Source organism: Lepus europaeus, chromosome 12, assembly GCF_033115175.1.
Source record: "Lepus europaeus isolate LE1 chromosome 12, mLepTim1.pri, whole genome shotgun sequence".
NCBI lineage: Eukaryota > Metazoa > Chordata > Mammalia > Lagomorpha > Leporidae > Lepus > Lepus europaeus.
In genome coordinates, this window is record NC_084838.1 from 10,997,233 (window position 1) to 11,024,236 (window position 27,004).

Sequence of the window (27,004 nt, forward strand, 5' to 3'; positions counted from 1 at the left end):
GGAAAAATAAGTAATTCTCCGTTTTATACATCTCTTACTTGGAAGACAATATCAACTGTGGAAGGGCTGTCGAGAGCGGAGAGGGAAAAGATCTTAGAGATGAGAAAATTGATAGTCCAAAAGTTTATTAATTGTGTGGACATTTAAAATAATTGTAATTTTTTTTAAAGATTTATATATTTATTTGAAAGGTAGAGTTACTGACAGAGAAAGGGAGAGACAGAGAGGTCTTCCATCCACTCGGTTACTCCCTAAATGGCTACAACCTCCAGAAGTGGGCTGATCTGAAACCAAGAGCCAGAAACTTTATCTGTGTCTCCCACATACATAGATGCAGGGGCCCAAGCACTTGGGCCATCTTCCACTAATGGCTTTCCCAGGCCATTAGCATAGAGCTGGATTGGAAGTGGAACATCCAGGACTTGAACCAGTACTCATACGGGATGATGGTGTCATAGGCAGCTGTTCCACCTACTGGACTGCAATGACTTTCCCTCTTGTATGATTTTAGTAACAGGTGAAAGATTTATACGATCTGGAGAGAAACCAGAGTGTTGTCATGTATGATTTTAAAAGAATAGTGAGCCAGTGCCATGGCTCAACAGGCTAATCCTCCGCCTTGCGGCGCCGGCACACCGGGTTCTAGTCCCGGTCGGGGCGCCAGATCCTGTCCCGGTTGCCCCTCTTCCAGGCCAGCTCTCTGCTTTGGCCAGGGAGTGTAGTGGAGGATGGCCCAAATGCTTGGGCCCTGCACCCCATGGGAGACCAGGATAAGCACCTGGCTCTTGCCATCGGATCAGCGCGGTGCACCGGTCGCAGCGCGCCGCCCTGCGGCGGCCATTGGAGGGTGAACCAACGGCAAAAGGAAGACCTTTCTCTCTGTCTCTCTCTCTCTCACTGTCCACTCTGCCTGTCAAAAAAAAAAAAAAAAAGAATAGTGAGTGATTGGCTTTTTCAAGTGTGAGGTTCAGATTCATTTCAAACTGCTGCCCAGATGCTGAGTCCATTCCATATCATTTCTTGTCACTTACTTTGCCTTTCTATTAAGATTTCACTTCTGACTCCTTTCTTCTTAGAGCCTCATAATCAAAACTTTAGTTTTTGTTTGTTAGAACAAACTCAAGGATATTTGAGATTTGTCATTTGTGAATGAAAAGCAAGAAGCAGCTGAGCATTTTGTTTAAAAACTTTGAGAAGAATGCATTGTGAACTTTAGGCCTTTTTATATCCCCAAGATGCCTTTGTAAAATATCTGTCTATCACGCCGCTCCTTCTTGAAGAAGTAATCATTTCCCCCAGTGTCTATAAGATGATGTGTAAACTGGCCATTATCCGTTTGCTGGCTTTTCCTTTTGAATATATACGACTTCCTGTTCTGCTACTCCACCTTCAGCAAGTCTGTTCTGCACGCACTTGCCTTTTTTTGAGCTTTACCTTCCTCTGTCAGTGTGTAACAGAGAAAGATTGACTACTGAGGCTGTTTATAGATACTGAAATACTAAAAGGAAACTATTCTGACAGTATTGCTCATCACTAACACTGTTGATATTTAATTATTGTATGTTTATAACATTAATGTCAAATTAATTTTGTATATGTCATTATGACCCAAAATTTATTAGTCTTCTTTCTGTTCCTGGAACTTAATTTTTCAGCACTTAAAATATTAAAGGAAACATTATAGAGAATAAAGCCTAGGACTAGAATCATGAATTTTTTGATGTGTAGGTGGAAATGGATTTTCTTACTATGGAGCCCAAGATCAAATTCCCTTATATATTACATTATTATATCAAATCACCATAAATAAAATTCAAAACTTACAATTAGGAAAGTTTTTTATCCAAATACTGTTTTAGAAATTTCAATACAAAATTTCTGTATTTTAGCATGTAATAAATTATTTAATACAAGTTTTTGGTTTTTTAAAAATTATATAATGCTTAAATAACTTAATAAAAAACAGAATGCTTGCTTACCTTTTCATTCTGGCTTCCCGATTAAATTCCGTGCTGATTCTTACCATATTTATGCAAGGTAATTTCTATTTAAGTTATATAAAATTTTCAAATGATCTCTTCCTTAAAAGGTTTCTTTGAATGTATGTGTACATATTGTGTACATCTGTGAGACATTTGTATATTTTTGCAATCTGTCACTGAATGTGATATAAACTGTATATGATATTTAACTGAAAAAACTTTTTGCAAAACTGATTTCCTCATTTTTTTAATGTTTTTGTTACTACTTTTTTATTCAATGTAAGATTTAGTACAATATTCACAAATGTGTTGATTTTTTTTTATACAGGTATCGATTAAGGAATAAAAAGATCAATGCGACTGTAAGAACATTTCCTCTTCTAAATAAAGTTGGTGTAAACAACACTGTTACAACCACAGCCGGAAATGTCATTTCTGTCATAGGAAGTACTGAAACAACGGGGAAAATTGTTCCAAGTACAAATGGAATTTCAAATGCAGAAAACAGTGTTTCCCAACTAATCCCACGTAGTACTGACAATACATTAAGAGCTCTGGAGACTGTGAAGAAAGTGGGAAAGGTTGGCACTAACGGTCAGAATGCTGCTGGGCCCTCTGCAGAGTCTGTAACTGAAAAGTAGGTATTAGGTAAAAATGATTAACATGAAACTTTTATCCATTTTAAAAGTGCTCGAGTATTTTTATTTATCATGAGTAAAAGAGATCAGAATTTATTTATTTTTTTTTTACTAGTTTGAAAGGCAGAGAGTGAGCTACCATCTGGTTCACTTCCCCTAGGCCCACAGTGACTGGGGCTGGGCGGCACTGAAGCTGTTATCTGGAATTCAGTGTAGGTCTCCCACATTGATGGCAGGAACTCAACTGCTTGAACCATCACTGCTGCCTACCAGGATCTGTATTAGCAGGAAGCTGGACTCAGTAGCCAGAGCTAGGGCTTGAACCCAGGTACCCTAATGTGGGACATGGATATCTCTACGGGGTGTCTTAAGCAGTAGGCCAAATGCCTGTCCCTACATCACAGTTTTTATGTAAAGTCTTTCATTAATACAAACAGCACTAAATAGCAAATCATTTGAGTTCTAGTCCTGCCTTTGCAACCGAATAGCTCTGTGAACTTGGAAAGTCACTTCAACTCTGGGTTTGTATGCCTCAGTTGTATACTGAAGAAGTTGGACCAGAATTGTGTTTTTCATCCCTTTTTTTTCTTTTTCTTCTTAAAGGATTTATTTATATGAAGGAGTGATGGGGCGTAGAGCTGGGTTTTTTTCCAGTTACTGATTCACTCCCCAAATGGTCACACCATCTAGGCCAGACCAGAGGCAAGAGCTGGGAACTCCATCCTCATCTCTCACATGGGTGGCAGGGGCTAAGTACTTGGACCATCTTTTATTGCATTTCCAGGTACATCATCAGGTCAGAAGTAGACTGGCTTGAGTAGGAGAGAGTGCAGCATTGTGGCAAAGGTTAAGCCCGCTGCCTGCAAGTCATCATCTCATATGAGCACCAGTTCATGTCCCAATTGTCCTGCTTCCAATCTGATTCCTTGCTAATGTGCCTGGGAAGGGAGTGAAAAATGACACAAATATTTGGGTCCCTGCCACTCATATGTGAGACCTGGATGGAGTTTTAGTTTCCTGGCTTTGCCTGGCCCAGCCCCAGCCATTGAAGTCATTTGGGGAAATGAACCAGCAGATAGAAGATCGATCTCTCTCTCTCTCTCTCTCTCTCTCTCCTTCATTCCATCTATAAGTCTTTCAAATAAATAAATAAATCTTTTTAAAAATTGTTGAGGGCCTGGCACTGTGGCACAGCAGGTTAAAGCCCTCGCCTGCAGCACTGACATCCCATACGGGCGCCAGTTTGGATGCTGGCTGCCCTATTTCTGATCCAGCTCTCTGCTGTGGCCTAGGAAAGCAGGAGGGAATGATCCAAGTACTTGGGCCCCTGCTCCTGCATGGGAGACCCAGAAGAAGCTCCTGGCTCCTGGCTCTCAGATCAGCTCAGCTTGTGGTCATTTTGGGAGTGAACCAGCAGATAGAGGACCTCTCTCTCTCTCTCTGGCTCTACCTCTCTCTAACTCTCTTTCAAATAAATAAGTCTTAAAAAACAAAAATGTTGAGTGGCCAGTCAAGGCCTCACAAGCAGCAGCTTAACCTTCTGCACAACACTGACCCCTAGCCTTTGTTGCCTTACCTTGCCCTGCCTTGCCTGCCCTCCCCTGCTCGCTCCTTCCTTCCTTCCTCCCTCCCTTCCTTCAGTCCTTCTTCCTTTCTCCTCCCCTCCCCTTCTCCCTCCCCCCTCCCCTCCCCTCCTCCTCCCTCCCCCTCCCCTCCTCCCCCCTCCCCTCCTCCCCCCTCCCCTCCTCCCCTCCTCTCCTTCCTTCCTTTGTCTTAAACAGATAGCTTTTAAAAATAATTTTTATTTATTTTATGTACTTGAAAGGCAGACAGAGATCTTCCATCTACTGGTTCACTTGCAAATGCTCACAATCAGGGCTGGGCTAGGCCTAAGAGAGCAACCTAATTTAGGTCTCCCGTATTGGTCTCAGGGCTCCAAGTACTTGAGCCATCACCTGGAATAGGGAGTGGAGCCTGGACTCAAACTGACACTCTGATGTGGCATGCTATTCATGCAAGCAGTGCTTAACTTGTGCCACAACATTGGCCCCATCACTTCTTTTCTTTATTCCAGAGAGATGCAAGGAAGGAACTTGGTAGAAATTTAAACCAGTGAGTGGCTGCGCCTATAGCCCTGTTTCAGTTGCATCACTTGTACTTTAATTATAGTAAAGGGGAGAATCTTGTTTTTAAAAATCATCTCTCTTTTTTTTTAAGATTTTATTTATTTGAGAGAGTTACAGACAGATGGAGAGACAGAGAGAAAGGTCTTCCATCTGCTGGTTCATTCCCCAAATGGCCTCAGTGGCTGGGGCTGAGCCCATCCGAACCCAGGAGCAAGGAGCTTCCAGGTCTCCCACGTGGGTACAGGGGCCCAAGCCCTTGGGCCATCTTCTACCGCCTTCCCAGGCCAACGCAGAGAGCTGGATCAGAAAAGGAGCAGCCAGGACACGAACCAGTGCCCACGTGGGATGCCAGCAATGCAGGCGGAGGCTTAGCCTACTATGCCACAGCACGAATGCCATCTCTTTATTTTTTTTAAAACATTGTTTGTTTATTTGAAAGGCAGAAGGGGAGAGAGAGATCCTCCATCCACAGTTTCACTCCCCAAATGGCTGCAGAGGCTGGAACTGGGCCAGTCCCAAACCAGGAGCCTGAGTCTTCCTAATGGGTGACAGGGGCTCAGATACTCAGGCCATCTTCCACTGCTATCCTGTGTTCATTAGCTGGGAGCTAGATTGGAAGCAGAGCAGCTGCTCTGATATGAGATGCCAGTGTTGCAGTGACTGCTGGTCCTTAATGGAAGAGCCTTAGAAACAAATTTTTTGAATTCAAATTCTGGCTCACTGTTGCCTTGTTGTTTGGTCATAGGCTAGGAACTTAATATGTTACACATTCATAAAGTAGAATTATAGGAGTACCCACTTCATATGTTGGTTGTTGTGAGAATTAAATGTGTTAATACTGCAGTATATTTTAAGCAATGTCTATCAGATAGTAAACAGTCAATAAATATCTGCTTTATTATTATTAAAATTGTTGCCACTATTGTTGTTGTTGGATGTCAAGAGCAAGATTTCATTTGGCAAACAGTTTTGGTGCTTACAGAAAAATGTCAAATACTTTCAGGTGATCTTAAAACCTACTTCCACTTCTGACATCTCATGCTTTGGTATTTGGGGTTTAAAATCTGAGTTGGAGCATGTTGAGATTTTGTTGTCCATGGTCTTTCAGTGTCTTACATATGCCTACTATGAAAAAAAGCATTATTCTTAGCACACGGTAAATGCTGATGATTTTATGTAATAAGCAATAGGTAGGTATGCAATTACATTCTCAACTTCTGCAGGCCAGCATATGACCAATGAGACTGTTTACTAAAGGAAACTGATGACCTTCCCTGGGAAGTATTTTAGAAAAGATGTATTAGAAAATATTAACTAGCTAACAGATGTCTGCATACACATTGTGAGCTGATTTTGACACTGTGGGAAATACATGAGATATGTGAGAGACCTCTGCTTGGAAGAGACTGACAAAGACGCAGCTGTGGAGATAGCATTTATAAAACAAAACAGTGCTAAAGTTGCATTAAAGGGAAGGAAATTTTTGTATTGCTGGGAGAAATATAAGAAGTTTCAGGAAAGACAACAGTATAGCATGGATTACATTTGTTGTTGGCTGACACCACAGGTCACTAGGCTAATCCTCTGCCTGCAGCGTCGGCACACTGGGTTCTAGTCCCGGTTGGGGCACCGGATTCTGTCCCAGTTGCTCCTCTTCCAGTCCAGCTCTCTGCTGTGGCCCGGGAAGGCAGTGGAGGATGGCCCAAGTGCTTGGGCCCTGCACCCGCATGGGAGACCAGGAGGAGCACCTGGCTCTTGGCTTCAGATTGGCACAGCTCCAGCCGTAGCGGCCATTTGGGGGGTGAACCAATGGAAGGAAGACCTTTGTCTCTCCCTCTCACTGTCTGTAACTCTACCTCTCAAATAAATAAATAGCCGGCGCTGTGGGTCACTTGGTTAATCCTCCGCCTATGGCACCAGCATCCCATATGGGTGCTGGGTTCTAGTCCCGGCTGCTCTTCTTCCATTCCAGCTCTCTCCTGTGGCCCCGGGAAGGCAGTGGAGGATGGCCCAAGTACTTGGGCCCTGCACCCGCATGGGAGACCAGGAGGAAGCACCTGGCTCCTGGCTTCAGATCGGCGCAGTGCACCGGCCGTAGCGGTCATTTGAGGGGTGAACCAACAGAAGGAAGACCTTTCTCTCTGTCTCTCTCTCTCTCACTGTCTAACTCTGCCTGTCAAAAAAAAAAATTTGTTGTTAATTATATGAAATGTTGAGACCAGCCTTTTAGAACTGGAATTTACATTAGGGACTCATATAGTAAGATTAGATAGATTGGCACCAAATTATAGAGGCTTTATATTATATATATTTAGGATGTGAGCTTCTGGACTTTTAGCAAAGTGATGTGAACCTGTTTTATGTGTATATAATGGAATATTATTCATCCATAAAAAGGAATGAAGTATTGTTTTTGCTGAAATATGGTAAACCTTGAATACATTATACTAAATGAAAGAAGCCAGATAAAGAAGGGCACTTCCATGATTCCATTTACGTGAAATGTCTAAAACAAGCAAACCCATAGGGACAGAAAGTAATGAAAATGTTTCAGAATTGGGCAGTGGTGGAACAACTTTGTGGATATAACAGAAATTACTGAATTTTAGGCCTTAAAGGAATAATTATGTCTCAATTTGAAAAATGAACTGGGGAAAATCTTTTAAAAATAAATTATTTATTTATTCATTCGGATGTTATGGATTCCTCTCCTATATGCCAACTGCCAGGCCAATTAGTGTAGCAGCTAATGAAAATGAACTAAATCTACTCCCTGCCTCAAATGGTCTTCGAGTGCAGTTTGGAAGATACATATATAAACATCCCATGTAGTACACTGTTAAAGGTTCTTCAGTAAAATTGTGTTCCAAATGTCTTTGAACACAGGAATTAAGATAACTAATTCTACAGGGACATGTTGTCCTGGGCTTTTTTTTTTTTTTTTTTTTAAAGATTTATTTTTATTTATTTGAAAGAGTTACAGAGAGAGGTGGAGACAGGGATAGAGGTCTTCCATCTGCTGGTTCACTCCCCAAATGGCTATAACAGCCAGAACTGCGCTGATTCAAAGCCAGAAGCCAGGAGCTTCTTCCAGGTCTCCCACATGGGTGCAGGGGCCCAAGCACTTGAGCCATCTTCTGCTGCTTTCCCAGACCATAGCAGAGAGCTGGATGGGAAGTGGAGCAGCTGGGAATAGAACCGGCACCCTTATGGGCTTTAACCCACTGTGCCACAGTGCTGGCCCTTGTCCTGGGCTTTTTAAAGTTGAATTGATGAAATCATCTAGTTCCAAAAGTTTGAATAACTTGTGGATAGAGGAAGCAGCATAAGCAAAACCATGGGGACTAAAGGGACTGGAATAAAGAGACCCTAGAATCTTGAAAGTCATCTGGAATGAATCTGGTATTCTAGCTCTCTGGGATGTGATTGAAAACTAGCTTTTTCCCCAAGTCTGGATTTTTAGGATAGCTACCTTGGTTTTGTGAGGCTGTGAATGTTTACCTTGTCATGCATCTTGATACCTTTTTCCTGATAAGTCTAAAATTTGCCATTTGAAAATACTAAGCCAGTTTTCATGGTGTATAACATTTTGAACTATGTAAAGCATTTAGCAGAGTGTCTGGAATGTATCCAACAACCACTTGATAAGTGTTAGTTATTCTTAAAAGAAAACCATAATCTTCCTTGCTGCCTCTGTTTAACTTATTTAAAGAATAAGTACAGTCCTAAAATATCTTTGCACTAACAGCCAGTACATCTGTTACTACATTTGATTACACACTTAAACATAGAAGTAAACGTCTGCCAGACCACTGTGCTGTTCCAGACCTAAAGGCAGCCCATGCACATTGCTGTAAGTCCTCTAAGAGGAATTTTCTAGTTTAAAGAAAATCCCTTTAGTCTGGTTGAGATATAGAATTCCTCTGTAATTAACAAGATCATTTTCTTGAGTCACCACATCTGAAGCTGTGCTAAAGTTTTGACTTTTTTTTTTTTTTTTTTTTTTTTTGACAGGCAGAGTGGATAGTGAGAGAGAGAGACAGAGAGAAAGGTCTTCCTTTTTGCCGTTGGTTCACCCTCCAATGGCCGCTGCAGCCGGCGCATCTTGCTGATCCAAAGCCAGGAGCCAGGTGCTTCTCCTGGTCTCCCATGCGGGTGCAGGGCCCAAGGACTTGGGCCATCCTCCACTGCCTTCCCGGGCCATAGCAGAGAGCTGGCCTGGAAGAGGGGCAACCGGGATAGAATCCGGCACCCCAACCGGGACTAGAACCCGGTGTGCTGGCGCCGCAAGGTGGAGGATTAGCCTGTTATGTCACGGCGCCGGCCTAAGTTTTGACTTCTTTTAAAAGGGGATAAGAAAGCCATGATAAGATCCTGTGGAACTGATTACTTGGTTACTCAACCAAGAAAATTCTGTTATGTGTAAAAAAAAAAATAAAGGAAAGGTTTTGCAGCAGTTTAAAGGGCTACTTTTTTATTGGCTGTTACTTACTGAGTTCCTATTTTGTGCCAGGAATCATACTACATGCCAAGGATGTAGAGGTTAGCAAAATAAACAAAAATGGCCTTTCCTTAAAAAATATTACATTCCAACTAATCTAAGTTTAAAATTTTTTTTATCATTTTTATTTGAAACAGTGTTCCCACCTGCTGGTTTATTCCCCAAATGCCTACAACACTGGGCTGATGCTAAAGCTAAGAGCCAGGAATGCAATATAGATCTTTCACATGAGTAGCAAGGACCCAATTTTGTGATCCATCATCCAGTGCCTCTCAGGGTCAGCATTGACAGGAACCTGGAGTCAGGATTGATTCTTCCATTCTTCCTTCCTTTAGAGTTACAGAGAGAGAGGGAGAGACAGAGATATTCCATCTGCTAATGCACTCCCCAAATGGCCAACACAGCCAGATCTCCCATGTGGGTGATAGTGGCCCAAGCCCTTGGGCCATCTTTTTCCCAGGCACATTAGTAGGGAGTTGGGTTGGAAGTGGAGCATCCAGACTCAAACGCGCACCCATATGGGATGCTGATGTTACAGGCAGTGATTTTTGCCTGCAGTGCCCCAATGCCAGCCTGGAGTCAGGATCTGAAGCTGGGAGTCTAAACCAGGCAGGCTGATGTGGGACGTGGGCATCGTAGCTTATGCTATGTAGCTCTATGCCTGCTCCCTGTAGCTAATCTAACTGTTAATAGAAAACAGCATTTTTACATGACTTGTTTTTGCCCCAGAGAATTCTGGCAGAATATATTGTTTCTGTTGAAAAGTATGAAAAGCTTTTTTTTTTCCCTTTAATTTCTGGTAGGAAAAATCTGTTTGAAGAATGAGTAAACCAGGACTAATCAGTCACATTAGTGCCTGCTGTTTGTTTTTGTTTCTTTTTGCCCTCACCAAAACATTGGATCTATTACTATGGTCTGGTGAATCAGCAGTGTAAGGTGGCAGTGAAATTCATTGCTTTATTCATCACTGTTGACATAAGCATTTTCTATTAATGCTTTCACTAACTTTTTGTATTTATTTTTCTGTGCTGTTAATTTTTCATAATTTTATAAAAAATTTCAGTTGAGGAAGATTAATAGTCCAAGGCAATGATTTATCTTTGCTTTTTTTTTTGTTAAATTTTTTCTCCAGTAAAATTGGTTCTCCACCTAAGACTCCTGTAAGTAATGTAGCTGCTACCTCAGCTGGGCCCTCTAATGTTGGAACAGAACTGAATTCTGTGCCTCCAAAATCCAGCCCGTTTCTAACTAGAGTACCAGTATATCCTCAGCATTCTGAAAACATTCAGTATTTTCAAGATCCAAGAACTCAGATTCCCTTTGAAGTCCCACAGTACCCACAGACAGGTGAGTAATTTCAGATATTTCTAAGAGGAAAAAAAGAAAAAAACACAACTGTACATTGTTTCCTTTAGATGAATGAATCATTTCTATGTATCTAGAATGTCTATATTAAAAAATTAACACCTTGGACTATATGACCCATATATTTTCTTCCTAAGTCTATGATTCTGGGTATCAATAATTTTAAGACTGGTGTTCCTGTGAATCAAATATAGGATCCATGTATCAGCTTCTGGGCATTCTGTGTATCCCCTGAAATGGTATGCAAAATGTGTTGGTTATATATACTTACGTACAATTTTGGGAAGAAAATGAAAAACTTAGACTTTGAAAGAGATCTTTAACTTCTGCTTCCAAAAAGATCACTAAGAATAAATGATTATCAACTAATGACATCTAAAACCTGTGGCAATAGGCACTATAGAAGAGAGTTTATTAGCCCTCTGTTAATACTTCTGTCATGTGGTTTTAAGGAGCTTTTTAACAAAGTATTGAACATGAACGATTTTCTTATAGTGGTATCTTGAAAATATATAGCTTCTTTATAAACTAGGGTAAGCTAAAGTTCAAAGCTTATATTTTCCCACATTAAAAGCTTTAGACATAAATGTTGGATTTACTAAGATTACATTAAATATTCCTCTTTCCAATTTTCAAGGATACTACCCACCACCTCCAACGGTACCAGCTGGTGTGGCTCCCTGTGTTCCTCGCTTTGTGAGGTCCAATAACGTTCCAGAGTCTTCCCTCCCACCTGCTTCCATGCCATATGCCGATCATTACAGTACATTTTCCCCTCGAGATCGAATGAATTCTTCTCCTTACCAACCTCCTCCCCCGCAGCCGTATGGACCAGTTCCTCCAGTTCCTTCTGGAATGTATGCCCCTGTGTATGACAGCAGGCGCATCTGGCGCCCACCTATGTACCAACGAGATGACATTATTAGAAGTAATTCTTTACCTCCAATGGATGTGATGCACTCATCTGTCTATCAGACATCTTTGCGGGAAAGATATAACTCGTTAGATGGCTATTACTCAGTGGCTTGTCAGCCACCAAGTGAGCCAAGGACAACTGTGCCTTTACCGAGGGTAAGTGATGATGGAAATAGGAATGCAACTGTAAGTGAGCAGTGAAGATCCCAGTGTTTGAAGTGAAAGCACTGGGAATATACGTCCTGGCTTCTAACTTACTAATTGTTTGACTTAACAAGTTGGTTGACTTCCCTCTGCGTAGGTTTTGTTATCTGTTTGATGGAAATAATAGTAGTACCTATCTCATAAGGCTTCTGTGAGAATTAACTCAGAAAAATAAAAGATAAAGCTCTTAGGACAGGATCTGATCATGCTCAATAAAATTTTTTTTAAAGATTTATTTTATTTATTTGAGAGGCAATGTTACAGAGAGATGGAGAGACAGAGAGGTCTTCCATCCACAGGTTCACTACCCAAATGGCTACAAAGGCCAGAACTGAGCCTGTCGGAAGCCAGGAGCTTCTTCTGGGTCTCCCACATTGGGTGCAGGGTCCCAAACACTTCCACTGCTTTTCCAGGCACATTAGCAGGGAGCTGGATCAGAAATAGAGCAATTGGGACTTGAGCCAGTGCCCATATGGGATGCCGGTGCCACAGGCAGAGGCTTAAGCTATTACACCACAGCACTGGCCCCCATAAATATTATATTTGGATGGAAAATTGATGGGAAGGGAAAAAGAAATCTCAAAAATAGACAGGGCCTTTTTTCTGTATCTCCTCATGTATACATGTGACTTTCCTAAACCTGAAAAGTTCACTGTTCTGATTTTACTTTTAACATCAGTTGAATAAATATTAACTTTTTTATTCAAGTGTGTAGAGAACAGACTAGGGTGACTTCCTTGCTGTATTTTATTTTGTCCCAAAAATTTCATAAACTGTTTATGTTGTTCTCACAGAGCATAGTTAAATTTATTCACCACTCCCTAGATGATTAAGATTGTTTCTCTTATCCCCCCCTTAGGAACCTTGTGGTCATTTGAAGACCAGTTGCGAGGAGCAGATCAGAAGAAAGCCAGATCAGTGGGCACAGTACCACACTCAGAAAGCACCTGTCTCTTCAACTCTTCCTGTGGCAGCACAGTCTCCAACTCCACCTTCTCCTCTGTTCAGTGTAGACTTCCGCACGGATGTAAGAAGGGCTTTAATCAGCTGATGTTGCAGGGATAGGTCAAAAAGCTGACTTTAAAGTATTCATTGAAATAAGGGTTAGGTATTTTGGATGTTTTGCAATAGTTTGGTGTGTAGTTGAGTTTAGTCAATAATGTTCAGTTTAGTTGAGGCTATGAACACTATGGGTAGGTGTTGTGGGACTCTGGCAACCACTAAGAAATAGTCCTTTATTAGGAAGAATTCAAAATTTTTGCAGCAGTATAGTTATTATCTTTATTAATAAAATTTAAAAGTAAATCATTTATTGAGCATCTACTCATGCAGTGCTGTAGACTAAGCATTTATATAATGTTATTTTGTTTAATTCTCACAAAAACCTTAGGGGACAGGTATTATCCATATTTTATAAGTTAGGAATCCTACCCAGGGAAGTTAAGTAATTTGCCCAAGATATTTCAGCCTGTTAAGTAGCTGGAACTTGAATCCTAGTTTGAGGCATGTCTTCCCTACTTCCCAAGTGGTACAAAATGCCTGCTCTATTATTAATCACTGTTAATTATTCTTGGTATTACAAAACAGATTTTTGTACAAGATAATTTCAGTTTAACCTGGTATTTTTAGTGGTGTATGCTTATAGAAGACTTTTAATTTTTTAAAAGAAAGAACATTTTTAAGATTTTTTTTATTTGAAAGGGAAAGTGACAGTGAGACAAAGGGTGGGGGGGAGAAGAAGAAGAAGAGAGAGAGAAAGAGAAAGAGAAATATCTTCCACCTACTGATTCACTCCCCAAATAGCCAGAATGGCTACGGCTGGATCAGGCCAAAGCTAGGAGTCTGGTATTCCATCCTGGGGCCTGAGTACTTGGGCCAACATCTTCTGCTTTCCCAGGTACATTGGCAGGGAGCCAGATGTGTTACGAGCAATGGCTTAACCTTTGCCACAACACTGAACCCTAAAATCTTTCATCTTTTCATTATTAAAATTTCAGATACACAGGTGTAGAGAAAATAGTACAATACACATCATGGGCACATCACCCAGCTTCTGTAATTATCAGTTCAGCCGATCATGTCTCTTTTGAATTTCCTCTCATACCACCAAATTAGTTCAAAGTAATACTAGGTATCATTTTTTCATCCATAATTATTTCAATAAATATTTTTAAACTAGACCTAAATTTGTCTCATCAGATTTGGACTTCTTCAAAGCAGGTAAACATTTTGGCAGCAGAGTGACAGAGCTGCCAGTAGCTTGATAGAAATATGTGTTTTCATTTATTTTGTGCTGTGCTTTTAGAAATGAGTGTTTTAAAACAAGCAAACCAAAAAAATGAGTATTTCCCTGAGATTCAGATCTGCTGTCATCTGGCAATATGACTTGGGACAAGTTATTTAACCTTTTTGGCCTTGAGTGTCTTTATCTGTATAATTAGCCAGCTAAATTTAATCATTTGTCCAAGTTAGTATTATGATCTATAACATTCCTTATTCACTGTCTCTTCAAAATTCATTTATTTCTCCTGCTAGCTCCAGACCCCTCTTTGAATTCCTTTTGTTCTTTATTTAACACTTCATGGATTATTAGTGAGGTTCACTTACTTACACATGTTGCTCTTTTATCAAGAAAGTTAGCAATTCTAGGACAGGGACTGTGACCCCTGTGTCTATGTCTTTGTATATTTGTGTGTTTGTTTTCTTTTATTTTGTGTGCTTTTCTAGAGCATTCCATACCATGTTAGCAATAAGGTATAAATACTTATTGGTTGATTTTGATAATAGAAATAGGGAGTTCCTTATAAGCACATGAAAAACAAAGTAACAAAAGAAAGCATGGTATTTTTTTATTGTATAAATACTGTTTGTTGTTTATAACAGTTTTTTATATTATTTATTTAGAGTATAATTGTTCTCTATGAATTCTATAATAGTTTATATTAGTTATAAGCTTATCAATCATAATGTAGTACTAATTGGCTCTTTTTTTTATTAGTTCTCTGAGAGTGTGAGTGGTACAAAATTTGAAGAAGATCATCTTTCCCATTATTCTCCCTGGTCTTGTGGCACCATAGGCTCCTGTATAAATGCCATTGATTCAGAGCCCAAAGATGTAATTGCTAACTCAAATGCTGTGTTAATGGTATGATTTTTGCTGGGTGAGGGGCTTGCCAGGGAGGAGGGGTTGGCTACGATGCATGTCTTATTTTTTTAAACATCCTGGCCATGTTTTGTGTGTTTAAAGGGGGCCCATCTGTGGGGGTTTTTTTTTGTTTGTTTGTTTGTTTTAAGCTTTATCTGAAAGAGTGACAGTAAGACAGAGAGGGAGAGAGAGATCTTCGATCTGCTGGTTTACTTCTCAAATGTCTGCAACAACCAGGTGGGACCAAACCAAATCCGGGAGCCAGGCATTCCATCCAGTTCTCCCATGCACATGGCCAGGGCACTAGCATTTGGGGCATCATTTACTGCTTCCCAGGATGCATAAATAGGAAGCTAGGTTTATAAACAGAGCAACCAGGACTGGAACCAGCCCTCCTTTCTGGGATGTGGGCATCCCAGACAGCAGTTTAACTTCATAGTAACCACCCCTGCAATGTATGTTGACCCAAGTCTTAGAATGAAAACTTTCATCTTCATTTTCTTGTTAATAGTTAAAAGTCATCTGTAAAGCAACAGGTTTATATTAGATAAGTCTGAAATAAATTGCATTTAATGTTTAAATTATTTGAGCATAGTTTGGCAGTTTAAAATATTTGCTAGATTATCATTGTGATCTAGAACTGTTTATCAGAAAAGCCTAGTTATATGTCTTGTGGTGGCATATTCAAGGGTCCTTCAAAAAGTTCATGGAAAAAATTATACATGGATTTCAGTTCTTTGCACCAGATTAGATTTTATTTCCATTTTCTGCAACCTTATTTTATTTTATTTTTTTGTTTGAGAAGCAGAGAGAGCTCCCAACAACTGGCTCACACCTCAGATGCCCACAACCTGGTTGAAGTTGGTAATCCATGTCTCCCACATGGATGACAGGGACCTAATTACTTGATTGGTCACTGCTGCCTTCTGGCGTCTGCAGTAGCAGTAAGCTGGAGACAGGAGTTAGAGAAGGGTATGGGGCTTAGACTGTACTGTGGGACATGGTGTCTTAACCACTAGGCTCTGTACCACTGCCCCATGAACTTTTTGAAGGACCCTCACTTGTATTACTAGCTGAAGAATTTGCCAAGAGTCCTTTCATTGTTTTTCTCTGGTTTATTTAGGACCTGGACAGTGGGGATGTTAAGAGGAGAGTGCATTTATTTGAAACTCAGAGAAGGACAAAAGAAGAAGATCCAATAATTCCTTTTAGTGATGGACCCATCATTTCAAAATGGGGTGCAATTTCTAGATCCTCTCGTACAGGTTACCATACCACAGATCCTGTGCAGGCTACTGCTTCCCAAGGAAGTGCAACTAAGCCCATCAGCGTATCAGGTAATTAACTGATACTTAGCCTGATATGTTCTAGGCACTGCCTTTTCCTCCCTTCCCTTCCCTTCCCTCCCCTCTTCCCTCTTCCCTCTTCCCTCTTCCCTTCTCTCTTCTCTCAATATAATCACTGATTAATTTATTTAAGAGGCAAAGAGAGAGTGTGTGTGTGTGTGTTCTCATCTGCTGGTTCACTCCCCACAAATGACCCCAGTAGTTAGGGCTATTCAGGCCAAAGCTTGGACCAGGTCTGACACGTAGGTGGCAGGGACTGAATTACTTGACCTTCACTACTGCCTCCCAGTGTCTGCATTAGCAAGAAGCTGGAGTCAGGAGCTAGAGCCAGGTATTGAACCCAGATACTCTAATGAGATGTGGGTTTCTTAACTGCTCAGGTAAAAACAGTCCCAAGGTACTGCTTTTTAATCTCCCGCCCAGTTGGAGAACATTTCTCTCCGCTTAACAACCCTAGTAAACTCAGAGTAAAATGATTTAACCAGGATTACATACCTAGTGGAATAAAATACACATCTTTTTTTCAAAAGTATACATTGGAGGGTGAACCAACGGCAAAGGAAGACCTTTCTCTCTGTCTTTCTCTCTCACTGTCCACTCTGCCTGTCAAAAAAAAAAAAAAGTATACATTCATATCTGCATACTGATTTTTTACTTTTCTAATTATTTTTTCTTTCCACATTTCTGTAGATTATGTCCCTTATGTCAATGCTGTTGATTCAAGGTGGAGTTCATACAGCAGTGAGGCCACATCATCAGCACACTATATTGAACGGTAACACTGCTCTTCATAGGATTCTGTACTTTTAGACTTTTATTTATGTGTTCTCAGAATGCACAGCTTACCCTGAATTGCTCATGAAATGTGCTTTGCTAGTTTGAGTAATTTATCAATGTGGGGAAAAAATTGTATCTTTACATTTGGAATCATGAATGAAACTTGCGGGATTCATCTGTTACCTAAAATATAAGTGATTACTGCTTTAGTTGCTTCATTTATTTCACTTTTACTACCATAAACATGTTTCTCTTTAAAGGGACAGATTCATTGTTACTGATTTATCTAGTCACAGAAAGCATTCCAGTACAGGAGACCTCTTGAGCCTCGAACTTCAGCAGGTAGGCTCTGTGTGACACGGATTTAAATTTGTAAAAACAGGATGACAGTTGAAAGCTGTGGCTGATTGGAAGGTAACTTTATTTTCTTCCCTCTGTTCTCATATAGGCCAAGAGTAATTCATTACTCCTTCAGAGGGAGGCTAATGCTCTGGCCATGCAACAGAAGTGGAATTCCCTAGATGAAGGTCGTCATCTTACATTAAATCTTCTAAGCAAGGAAATTGAATTGAGAAATGGAGAGGTACAGAAATTGAATGTCTTAACAGTGGTTACTTACTTATTGAATTCCTTATTTAGTGGAGGGTTAAGTTTGTGATTATAATGTAAATTTAAAGTATGTCATTGTAAGAAAAATAAGAAAGGAAGGAGGAGGGAGGGAGCGGTGGGGTTGGGAAGTAAGTATCATTATGCTCTTAAAACTGTATATATGGCCGGCGCCACGGCTAAATAGGCTAATCCTCTGCCTTGCGGCGCCGGCACACCAGGTTCTAGTCCCGGTCGGGGCTCCAGGTTCTGTCCTGGTTGCCCCTCTTCCAGGCCACCTCTCTGCTGTGGCCAGGGAGTGCAGTGGAGGATGGCCCAAGTCCTTGGGCCCTGCACCCCATTTTGAGACCAGGATAAGCACCTGGCTCCTGCCTTCGGGTCAGCGTGGTGCACCGGCCGCAGCGTGCTGGCCACAGCGGCCATTGGAGTGTGAACCAACGGCAAAAAGGAAGACCTTTCTCTCTGTCTCTCTCACTGTCCACTCTGCCTGTCAAAAAAAAAAACAAAAACAAAAACAAAACTGTATATATGAAATAAATGAGGGGTTGGTGCTCTGGTGCGGTGGGTTGGGCATCCACCTTCAGTGCTGGCATCTCTCATATTGGGTGCCAGTTTGAGTCCCAACTGCACCTCTTCCAATCTGGCTCTCTGCTGGTGGCCTTGGGGGGCCGGTGGAAGATGGCCCAGGTACATCCATGTGGGAGGCCTGGAGGAGGCTCCTGGCTTTGGATTGGCTCAGCTCCAGCAGTTGTGGCCATTTTTGGGAGTGAGGCAGTGGATGGGGGACTTTTCTTTCTATATCTCCCTCTATCTGTCTGTGGTGCTGCCTCTCAAATAATTTAAAAAAATACATGAAATTTGTTCCCTTATATGAGTTAATTTTTTAAAAAAATTATTTGAAAGGCAGAGTTAGAGAGGAGGAAAGACAAAGTGAGTTATCTTCCCTCTGCTGGTGCACTCCCCAATGGCTGCAATTATCAGGGCTGGGCCAGGCTGAAGCAAGGAGCCTGGAGCTTCTGGATCTCCCAAGTGGGTCGGGGGTCCAAGCATTTGGCCCATCTTCTGCTGCTTTCCCAGGCACATTTGCAGGGAGCCGGATCAGAGGTGGAGCAGTCAGGTCTAGACTAGAGCCCATGGGATGCTGGTGTCACAGGCAGAGACTTAACTGGCTACCACCATAAGGCTGGCTCCCAAAAATTTTTTTTGGAAAAGAAATTGAGCCTCTTAGCTTCATGCATAATGCATTTGTTTTCTACTGCTGCATGTTGCTTTATATCATTACTAACTCCATTTTTGTATGCCATTTTCTTATAGATGATTTGGTGCTTTTAAAACTTACAGTAGAAATAATATTATATGGGGCTGGCCTGTGGTACTATAGGTTAAACTGCCACTTGCCACACTAGCTTTCTATATTAGAGTCCCTGCTGCTCTGCTTCCAGTCCATCTTCCTGCTAATGTGCCTGGGAAGGGAGTGGACGAAGGCCCCAGTATTTGGGCTCCTGCCACCCATGTGGGAGACCTAAATGGAATTTCTGGCTTCAATCTGGCCCATCTCCTGCTATTGTGGCTGTTTAGGGAGTGAACCAGCAGATGGAAGATATCTCTTTTCTCTGTCCCTCTCTCTGTTGCCCTGGCTTTTAAAATAAATAAGTAATCTGTTAAAAAGGAAATAAAATTATAGTCTCAGATTGCTTAAATAATTCTTGTTTTTCAAAGTTCATGGATAATGCACATTATCTTTATATAAAAAAAGATTTAGTTAGTTATTTAGAGAGATCTTTCATTTGCTGGTTTACTCCCCAAATGGATGCAAGGGCTGGGGGTGGGCCAGGCTAAAGTCAGGAGGCTAGAACTCCATCTGGGTCTCCTGTGTGGGTGCCAGGGGCTCAACCACTTGGGCCTTCTTCCACTACGGAAGTAGAACAGCCAGGACTCAACCTGGCGCTCATACTGGTTGCTCAAATTGCAGGTGGCAGCTTAATCTGCTGCACCACAGCTCCGGCCTGTTTTAAATAATTCTCTAGTTAAATCGTTGGTATTCCTGTTTTAATTTAAAAGGAAGCTACAGGTTTTGTATGTATTGGATCAGATCAATATTTTTCTTACTTCCAGAGTGATTATACAGAAGATGCAACAGATACTAAGCCCGATAGGGATATTGAGTTAGAGCTTTCAGCACTTGACACTGATGAACCTGATGGACAAACTGAACAAATTGAAGTAAGTACTACAATTGATAGTTAGGAGGCTTCATTCTACTGGAAATTAAAAATACAAAATACTTTCATACTAAAGGGTTAATAACTTATTTTCTTAGGAGATCCTGGACATACAACTTGGTATTAGTTCTCAAAGTGATCAGTTGCTGAATGGAACAGCAGTGGAAAATGGGCACCCAGTACAGCAGCACCAAAAGGAGTCACTAAAGCAGAAGAGACAGAGTTTAGGTGAAGACCATGTGATTCTGTGAGTGTTAGACAGACAATTCATACCAGTGGGCCTAGAGCGTGGATGGTTAAAGAGAAATAGATGTGTTAAATTCATGTTGGCTGTTATGAGGAGAAGACCTTGTGTAATGGGGCAATGATTTTTAGAGAAGAGGTAAATTTAAACTAAAAAAGTGGTTCATTTTAGTAGCCTGAAACTTGGTTTTTATTGAGATAAAAGTTTGTACTTCAGCATCAGATTTACCCTAATTTAGTATGGAAGCCAAACTTTGAGACTACAGAATGGAAAATTCAAACCTAGATTAAGTGTTTCTCCTTTTAAAAATTGCGTGAATGTTTCTCTTGGTTATAACATTGACATTGGGTATAAAAAATGAACTTGATTTTGAACTCGATAGTTGGTATGGTATGGTGTTAACCTGACCAGTATTTTAATTTTTTATTATTTTTGGAGACTGAGACTTTTTACTTTATTTGATAAAGACATGCTTTTAGTAGGTATTCTTAATACAGCTTTCATTAAGCATTTATGATTACTCTTAAAAGTTTTCACTTAAAGCTAATTTGTTTTCCATGTTATTTATTTTCTCTCAGGGAGGAGCAAAAAACAATTCTGCCAGTAACTTCTTGCTTTAGCCAGCCACTCCCAGTGTCTATTAGCAATGCAAGTTGCCTCCCCATCACCACATCTGTCAGTGTTGGCAATCTCATTCTGAAAACTCACGTTATGTCTGAAGATACAAACGACTTTTTAAAACCTGTTGCAAATGGGAAGATGGTTAACAGCTGAAAGGAAGTTCATCTTTCAAATTTGTGACCACACCATGGAAGCATTTACACTAGCTTTTTATATATATAATATATATTATATAATGTATATTTTTTTTAAAAAAAAGATATTACTGGGGGCATCCATTTCCTGTGGACTCTTTGATACTTCAAGCCCTCTTGCATTAGCATTATGGAAAAAAAAGAAAATTTACTTTACTAGGGTAACACGTTCACTTTCCAGAAGTGATTGGAATTTGGACAACATTTAACTTAAGCTTCAAGCAGCTTTTTATGAGTTTGTAGCAATCCGGTGCAGTAACTGAGCCATTTCCTATTTTAAATGGCTTCTATAGAAAATTAACAACTCAGTTATTAAACTAGCAGGATCCTACAATGATACATCTAGTGAAAGTAGACTTAATTAACTTATTTATTTCTATTTTATGTTTCACTGAGAAATTTCCATCTCATTCCAGCTGCTTTATTTATCTTTTTCATGGGACTTTGCATGGATTTTTTTTTTTTTTTCATTTTTATTTTGAAGAGTGGAGTTAGACGTTCTTACCATAGAATTTTACAGGGTTATATACTAGCTTTCTTTACTGCATTATATGTAGGAGTGTGGTGCAGTGCTTTTATCTGTAGCATTTATTTTTTTTTAATTTTCCATTTTTCAAGAATAGTTTCTGCTTTGTTAATATTTATACGCAGGCTACTTGTTGAAGTAATTAATTAAAAATATAACCAAGTGCCTAAGTCTTTCAGCTGATGTACTAGATATTAAATTCTCCTAAGTTATGCAGAATCGTTTTTACAATTTTGATAAATTATGCACTAATGTAATGGCAGTTTTTTAAAATGCAGATTTAAGCCTGTACATTATTGAATCTGATGACTTGGCAAAAGAATCAGGTGCTTTCAGCTTTCTTGAGAAAACCCTGTATGTAGCGTTTGCACTGACTAACAAGATGGTATTGCTGGGTTTTTAAGTTAAACTAATTAATTTGGGTGTTCATTGCATTATCTTGGTTAAATATGGTTTAGTGTTACTTCATGTTGAGGTTTAATTTTCCTTGTTTTTTGACTGTTAGGTTGATAAGACTATGAACCATGTAATAGTAGACCATTGGCTAACATTTATTCATACTAAACATGAATAATTTCTGCCTTGCTAAAATGTGACTGAAATCGTTTTGACTTGACAGTGGAAAGTATGTGGTATATTCAGTGAGCCATGCCCCAGATTTGTGGGAGGTATTTTATTGCAACCTAAATTTCAGTCAACATTTGAAAACAAATGCTGGGCATTCCTTCCTGGTGATCTTTCCTATAGTTTGTCTTTTGTTTTTCTTCCATTTCTTTAAGATTAGTTTGACTTTTATTATTTTTTTAATTAACTTCTGTGAAGTTGTTTACTCTGAAAATTGTACTGGAATATTTTAAGCCAAGCTGATCTTTCACCAGGTGTACTGTATGTAAGGGCTTTTCCTGCTAGCAAGATGCTTAAACAGGATCATGTTATTGGTCGTCTGAGCTATTTAGTTGTTTTACAAAACCACAGCATTGTATCAGATAAGATTTTGATAAAAGTTTTGTGCACATTTCCAGGGGTGGGAGGGTTGACATTTCCCTGAAATTTCTTGATCTGAATGAGTAAATACTGGTGTTTGATACCTGTCTTAATGAACATGCTCATAAGGTGACTGATAAGTTGTAAATATACCTGAGAAACAGAAGGGTAGTTTTGATATTCTGGTGTCAGTATGGAAGATCTTACACATTTATTTAATACTCAGACATATGGAGTTGTCTGTCTGTAGCGTAACAGCACAGTAGCCTTGACTTAGTCTCCTTTGGTTAGTCCTGTACCTTTTTGCCATGGCCAGTGCTCCTCATCCCTTTACAGATGCTTTATTTATTTCATTCTGTAACCTGAAATGAATAGGAACAAGAGTTTTAAACCATGTTACATTAACTTATTTCTGACATTATAAATTAGCCTAGGATATTACAGGAACATGATTGTTATATAATTTATATCTGAACCTTTCTATAAATATGTGCTTATTACATTTGAAATGCTTCCAATGTACTTTATTTGCTGTTTGTAATTCCCTAAAGGATATGCAAACCAGTCTGTCTATTTCATGGATATTTAATAGTGAGATCTTCCATGTTGAAGGTAATGTATTTTTTTTTAAGATTTTAAAATTGCTATTTTGTTACAAAATAGAGACCTATTAACAGTTTGAGAGCTCCTTATGTGCCCTCAGGGAAAGAACCCTCTGTGCAACAGAACTACACAAAACATCTTCAGCACGTTCTGAGGGTGAATATATACTACATAAATTGATCTTGTGTATTTAACCTTATCTTTTTAATTTTAAAATTGAAATTTTGAAACTTGGTTGTGCTCTGCTGGAGGGGGTTGGGATAAACTGCTTAGGTGTTTGCCTACTTGTCCAGTGAAATTACATTTGCATCAATGTATGTATAATACCTGCCAACCTTATTAGTATGTCTCAGAACATTTATATTAAAATAATGCTTGTCTTGCAGCAGGTGATCCCATAAAATAACTCCCTGTTCTTAAAAACTTACTCTCTTCCTCACTAACAACATAGGAATAATTTCTGTGTTGAGATTATACTGTATTGCATCTCTGTACGTAGTGGCCACCTTCTCTGCCATGGTGGTGTTAATGTGAAGTGAAATCATTGATTCTCTGCCACTTTAGAAGAAAGAGCAGTTCGCCTGACCCTTCTTCAGAATGGTAGTTTCTGCGGTCATAGAGGAAAATATTACAAACCACACCTTGGGTGTGACTCCTTAAAATGGAGGACATTTCCTGTCACCTGGCCCTATTTCCAACACATTGTGATAGAAGCATTTTGAATCAAAGGCTACAAAGCGACAGGGAAGGAAATTAGTAACATTGGTAACTAAACAGCATGTGTTGCCTGTGGTCTAATCAGGAGAAAGTCTGAAGTCTGGAAAGCAGGAAAGTGGTGATTTTTCCTTTTTCTGTTTGTTTTCAATTTCTGTTTCTTCTTCTTAAGTCCATGTGCCTCATTCATATATTATGGATATGGTATCAGTAGTTCTCTCTTTGGGCTCATTTCATGAATTCTGAAAATGTTACATACATATTTCTTCTAGTTGATACCTGCACAAATCAGATTCTCTTGCCTTTGCGGCCATGACTTAGTTTCAATGCCATGGGATAAACCAGTGACTCATATGGAAGTTCTGCATTCTAATTTTCATGAGAAATTAGTTTAATCATCAGACAAGTAGCACTGATTTTTTTTTCCCCTCTCTTTTACTAGCTATTCTGTGTAGTAAGAGTAATAAAGGAACCCTCGCATACAAGAGCTGAAATTGTCCATTTGTATGGACCAACTCACTTTCACTCAGATTTCCTGTTGATAAGTATATAGCGTTCATCGCAATTTTATATACAGCCTTGAGAAAATTATAGGGTGCACAGCAGTTTGTAGGAATTTAAAGTCAGATCATTTAAGCATTAAAAAAAATTATTTGAAAGCCATCTAGCTTGCTTTTGCATTTTAGATGTTAAAACTGATATCTTCCTGTTAACAGGGTGAAATTTGTAACGATCAGATGTCAACATGGAATTTCACCTCTGAATTCTGACTACTCCTTCACTAGCTTTCTAGTCATTTTCAGAGCAGACTGTCACCAACAATGGTAACATGCCATTTACAGGTTGAGTTGCATTGCGACTTTGTATTCATTTCCTAGAAGAACTTTCTTATGTTTTAGTGAATGAAGAGAATTGATGGGATCACTTACTGTAACTCCTTCTTCATAAGGACCCCTTCTGCAAGCAGAACACAAATGAACATGCTCAAAGAGTATCCCATTTTCTGGAGAAATTGAAGTTTGCTAGTAACTCCTTTATACTAGCAGTTTCTTTGTATCTCTTTGCTGGCAAGGGAATACAAGGAGTCCAGGCCACAGATGAGAACACCCCACATTTGAGTGGAGATTTATTTTTACTCAAGAGCATTTAATCCCCCAAGTCCAAAATTGGCAGTTCTTTTTCTTTTTTTAAATTAATTAAAAAAAAAATCCCCAAACCAGTGAAACACAGACACTGGCTGCACTTAGTACTGCCAAAAGCCAAGGTCATTTGCACATATTCCATCCACCTGTCCAGAATTAGGCCTCACTTTATAACCCAAGGCATGGAAGTGCATGCATCCTCTTAGCTGGGCAAACAATTATACTGTAGTTGTGATACAACACATGTGGCTTTTATTTGTACTGCACATATCCACTGTACAGCCACTTGGGAGTATCGTGGTTAGCTTGCAGCAACTGCTGTCTGCATTTATACTGTTTATTGCATATTCTTTTCCCTGGAAGTGAAAGAAAAATGTTTTTCTTGTTGCATTGACTACATTTTATAAATTTGCTTAGCTGGAAAGTTTGGGAAAAGAGGCCTGTTTGTCAATTGTACAACCGATTGTGAAGCTCTAGTGTGAATATTTTTACGTCTGTATTAGACATTTTCTTTGCAAATCTATTGTTCGATTGAAATGTAAATGAAATTAAAGATGGTGTACACCCATCATGTAAAAAGCAGGCACCATCTCTAAGATGGATTTAATGCTCATTTTTAAGGCATATACTCAGCTTCTATTTAAAACTATAATTTAAAATAATTCTGTACAATGAAATGGGGAATATATATGGGAATAAATTCTATTCCATTTATTTCAATTTGAATTTCCAAATTGTAATGTTTCCCTTTGTGCTATAGGAATAGGATTAAAATGGGGGAAGGCTAGGACTTATAAGGCCTGTATATGGGGGGAGGGCAGAGATGGAACAATGAGGGTTGTGATGATAGTGAATAGCAAAGAGTGAATTCTGTGTGTTTTTGCTGTAGCACTGAAGTGAAGAGATATTAGCTTTGGCTGTTCACAAAATAGAGCATCATGATTTTCAGTGTTTGAGAGAAAATTGATGGAAAAAGTTTGCAGTACTTGACATGTATTTGCATGCACAAAATAAAATTATTTGTCCACCTTGAAAGTTGTTTGTTAATATTATGGTTTTTTTTTATTTATTTATTTTTTTTATTTAACAAAGCTACCAGGATACTCCTTAACTTGAGATTTAAATAATTGCCTACCTCATCCATATGCCATTGAGTGGGATCTGAAGGAAATCTAAAGAAGTTTAAATAGATCTCAATTTCGGTCACTTCATTCAATACAGAGTGCTTTCTACATGGGAGAGGAGGAAGTGGATAATACAGAGATTAAAATGTAGTGGAGAAAATGACAGACACGTAAATAACTAGTACAAAGCAGTAGATCAGAAGAAATATGAAGACAGTTCTGTGGACCTCAGACCATGAACAGAGAATAGCCTGAATAGGGCTAACCACCATTTCCACTTGACCCTGAATAGTTTTAATTGTCCATTTAGCTGATACCTTTTAAGCCTCTTTCTGTGCTGATCATTAAGGCTAAAGATCAATAAGACATGAGCCCATTTTTTAGAAGCTTACAATGTGGAAAATGGGAAAGACATATTTGAATAATTTAATGAGCTATGTTCTAATGTAGGGTATATGGATACTCCAAAAGAGAAATTTGGGGAGCTGCTGCTGGTAAGCCAGAGAAAGTGCTGCTCTGCAGAATGACTGGCTAGGCTTTGTAGGCCGACAACATTCACCAATTGGAGATGAGGGGCGGGAGGACCGCGAGCAGCTGCTCTGCCTCCACAGCCATCCTTCACCGTGGATATCTAACTCCTGTATTTGACATGTTAACACCTTGCCAATGATCTTGTAAGTAGAAAGTCGAGGAGTCCTTTTTCTCCAAATGAGGAGGTGGCAGTAGAGGTGGCTGGTACTGGTTTCCTATTTTAGCCTTAAGTGGAAGGGGTGTTTAAGGAATTAAGGTTCACTGAGTAATAATATAGTGAACTCAGAACACTTAATTTATTCCACACATAGTTCTCATGTTGCCATTTTTCTGTGTGACAATAGAAGTAAAAACCTTACCTTAGAGAATTTTCCTAAAGGCACACAGCTGGAAGAGGTAGGTAGGGACCACCATGAAAAACATGGGATGCTGTACTAAAAAGAGTCCTAGATAACCTGAACATCTTGGGATTTTAGGAAGATCACTTGGACAGA

General features: G+C 39.6%; 1 protein-coding gene across 7 annotated transcripts in view; it reads left to right on the top strand.

Annotated features, from left to right (window-relative positions):
- Nucleotides 1-27,004, top strand: part of RC3H2 (ring finger and CCCH-type domains 2) — a 65,975-nt gene that overhangs the window by 37,947 nt on the left and 1,024 nt on the right. For 3 of the 7 annotated variants that reach the window (XM_062207608.1, XM_062207614.1, XM_062207615.1), the window contains 12 exons: nucleotides 2,311-2,619; nucleotides 10,380-10,594; nucleotides 11,250-11,683; nucleotides 12,591-12,758; nucleotides 14,730-14,876; nucleotides 16,000-16,213; nucleotides 16,913-16,997; nucleotides 17,260-17,341; nucleotides 17,448-17,582; nucleotides 19,721-19,828; nucleotides 19,926-20,074; nucleotides 20,650-23,009. In XM_062207608.1, coding sequence (XP_062063592.1) covers nucleotides 2,311-2,619; nucleotides 10,380-10,594; nucleotides 11,250-11,683; nucleotides 12,591-12,758; nucleotides 14,730-14,876; nucleotides 16,000-16,213; nucleotides 16,913-16,997; nucleotides 17,260-17,341; nucleotides 17,448-17,582; nucleotides 19,721-19,828; nucleotides 19,926-20,074; nucleotides 20,650-20,845 — 2,242 coding nt within the window. In that variant the 3' untranslated portion in view covers nucleotides 20,846-23,009. Of the gene's footprint in view, nucleotides 1-2,310; nucleotides 2,620-10,379; nucleotides 10,595-11,249; nucleotides 11,684-12,590; nucleotides 12,759-14,729; nucleotides 14,877-15,999; nucleotides 16,214-16,912; nucleotides 16,998-17,259; nucleotides 17,342-17,447; nucleotides 17,583-19,720; nucleotides 19,829-19,925; nucleotides 20,075-20,649; nucleotides 25,908-27,004 lie in introns of those variants that run through there. The other 4 variants (XM_062207611.1, XM_062207609.1, XM_062207613.1 and 1 more) reach the window with 4 other exon arrangements.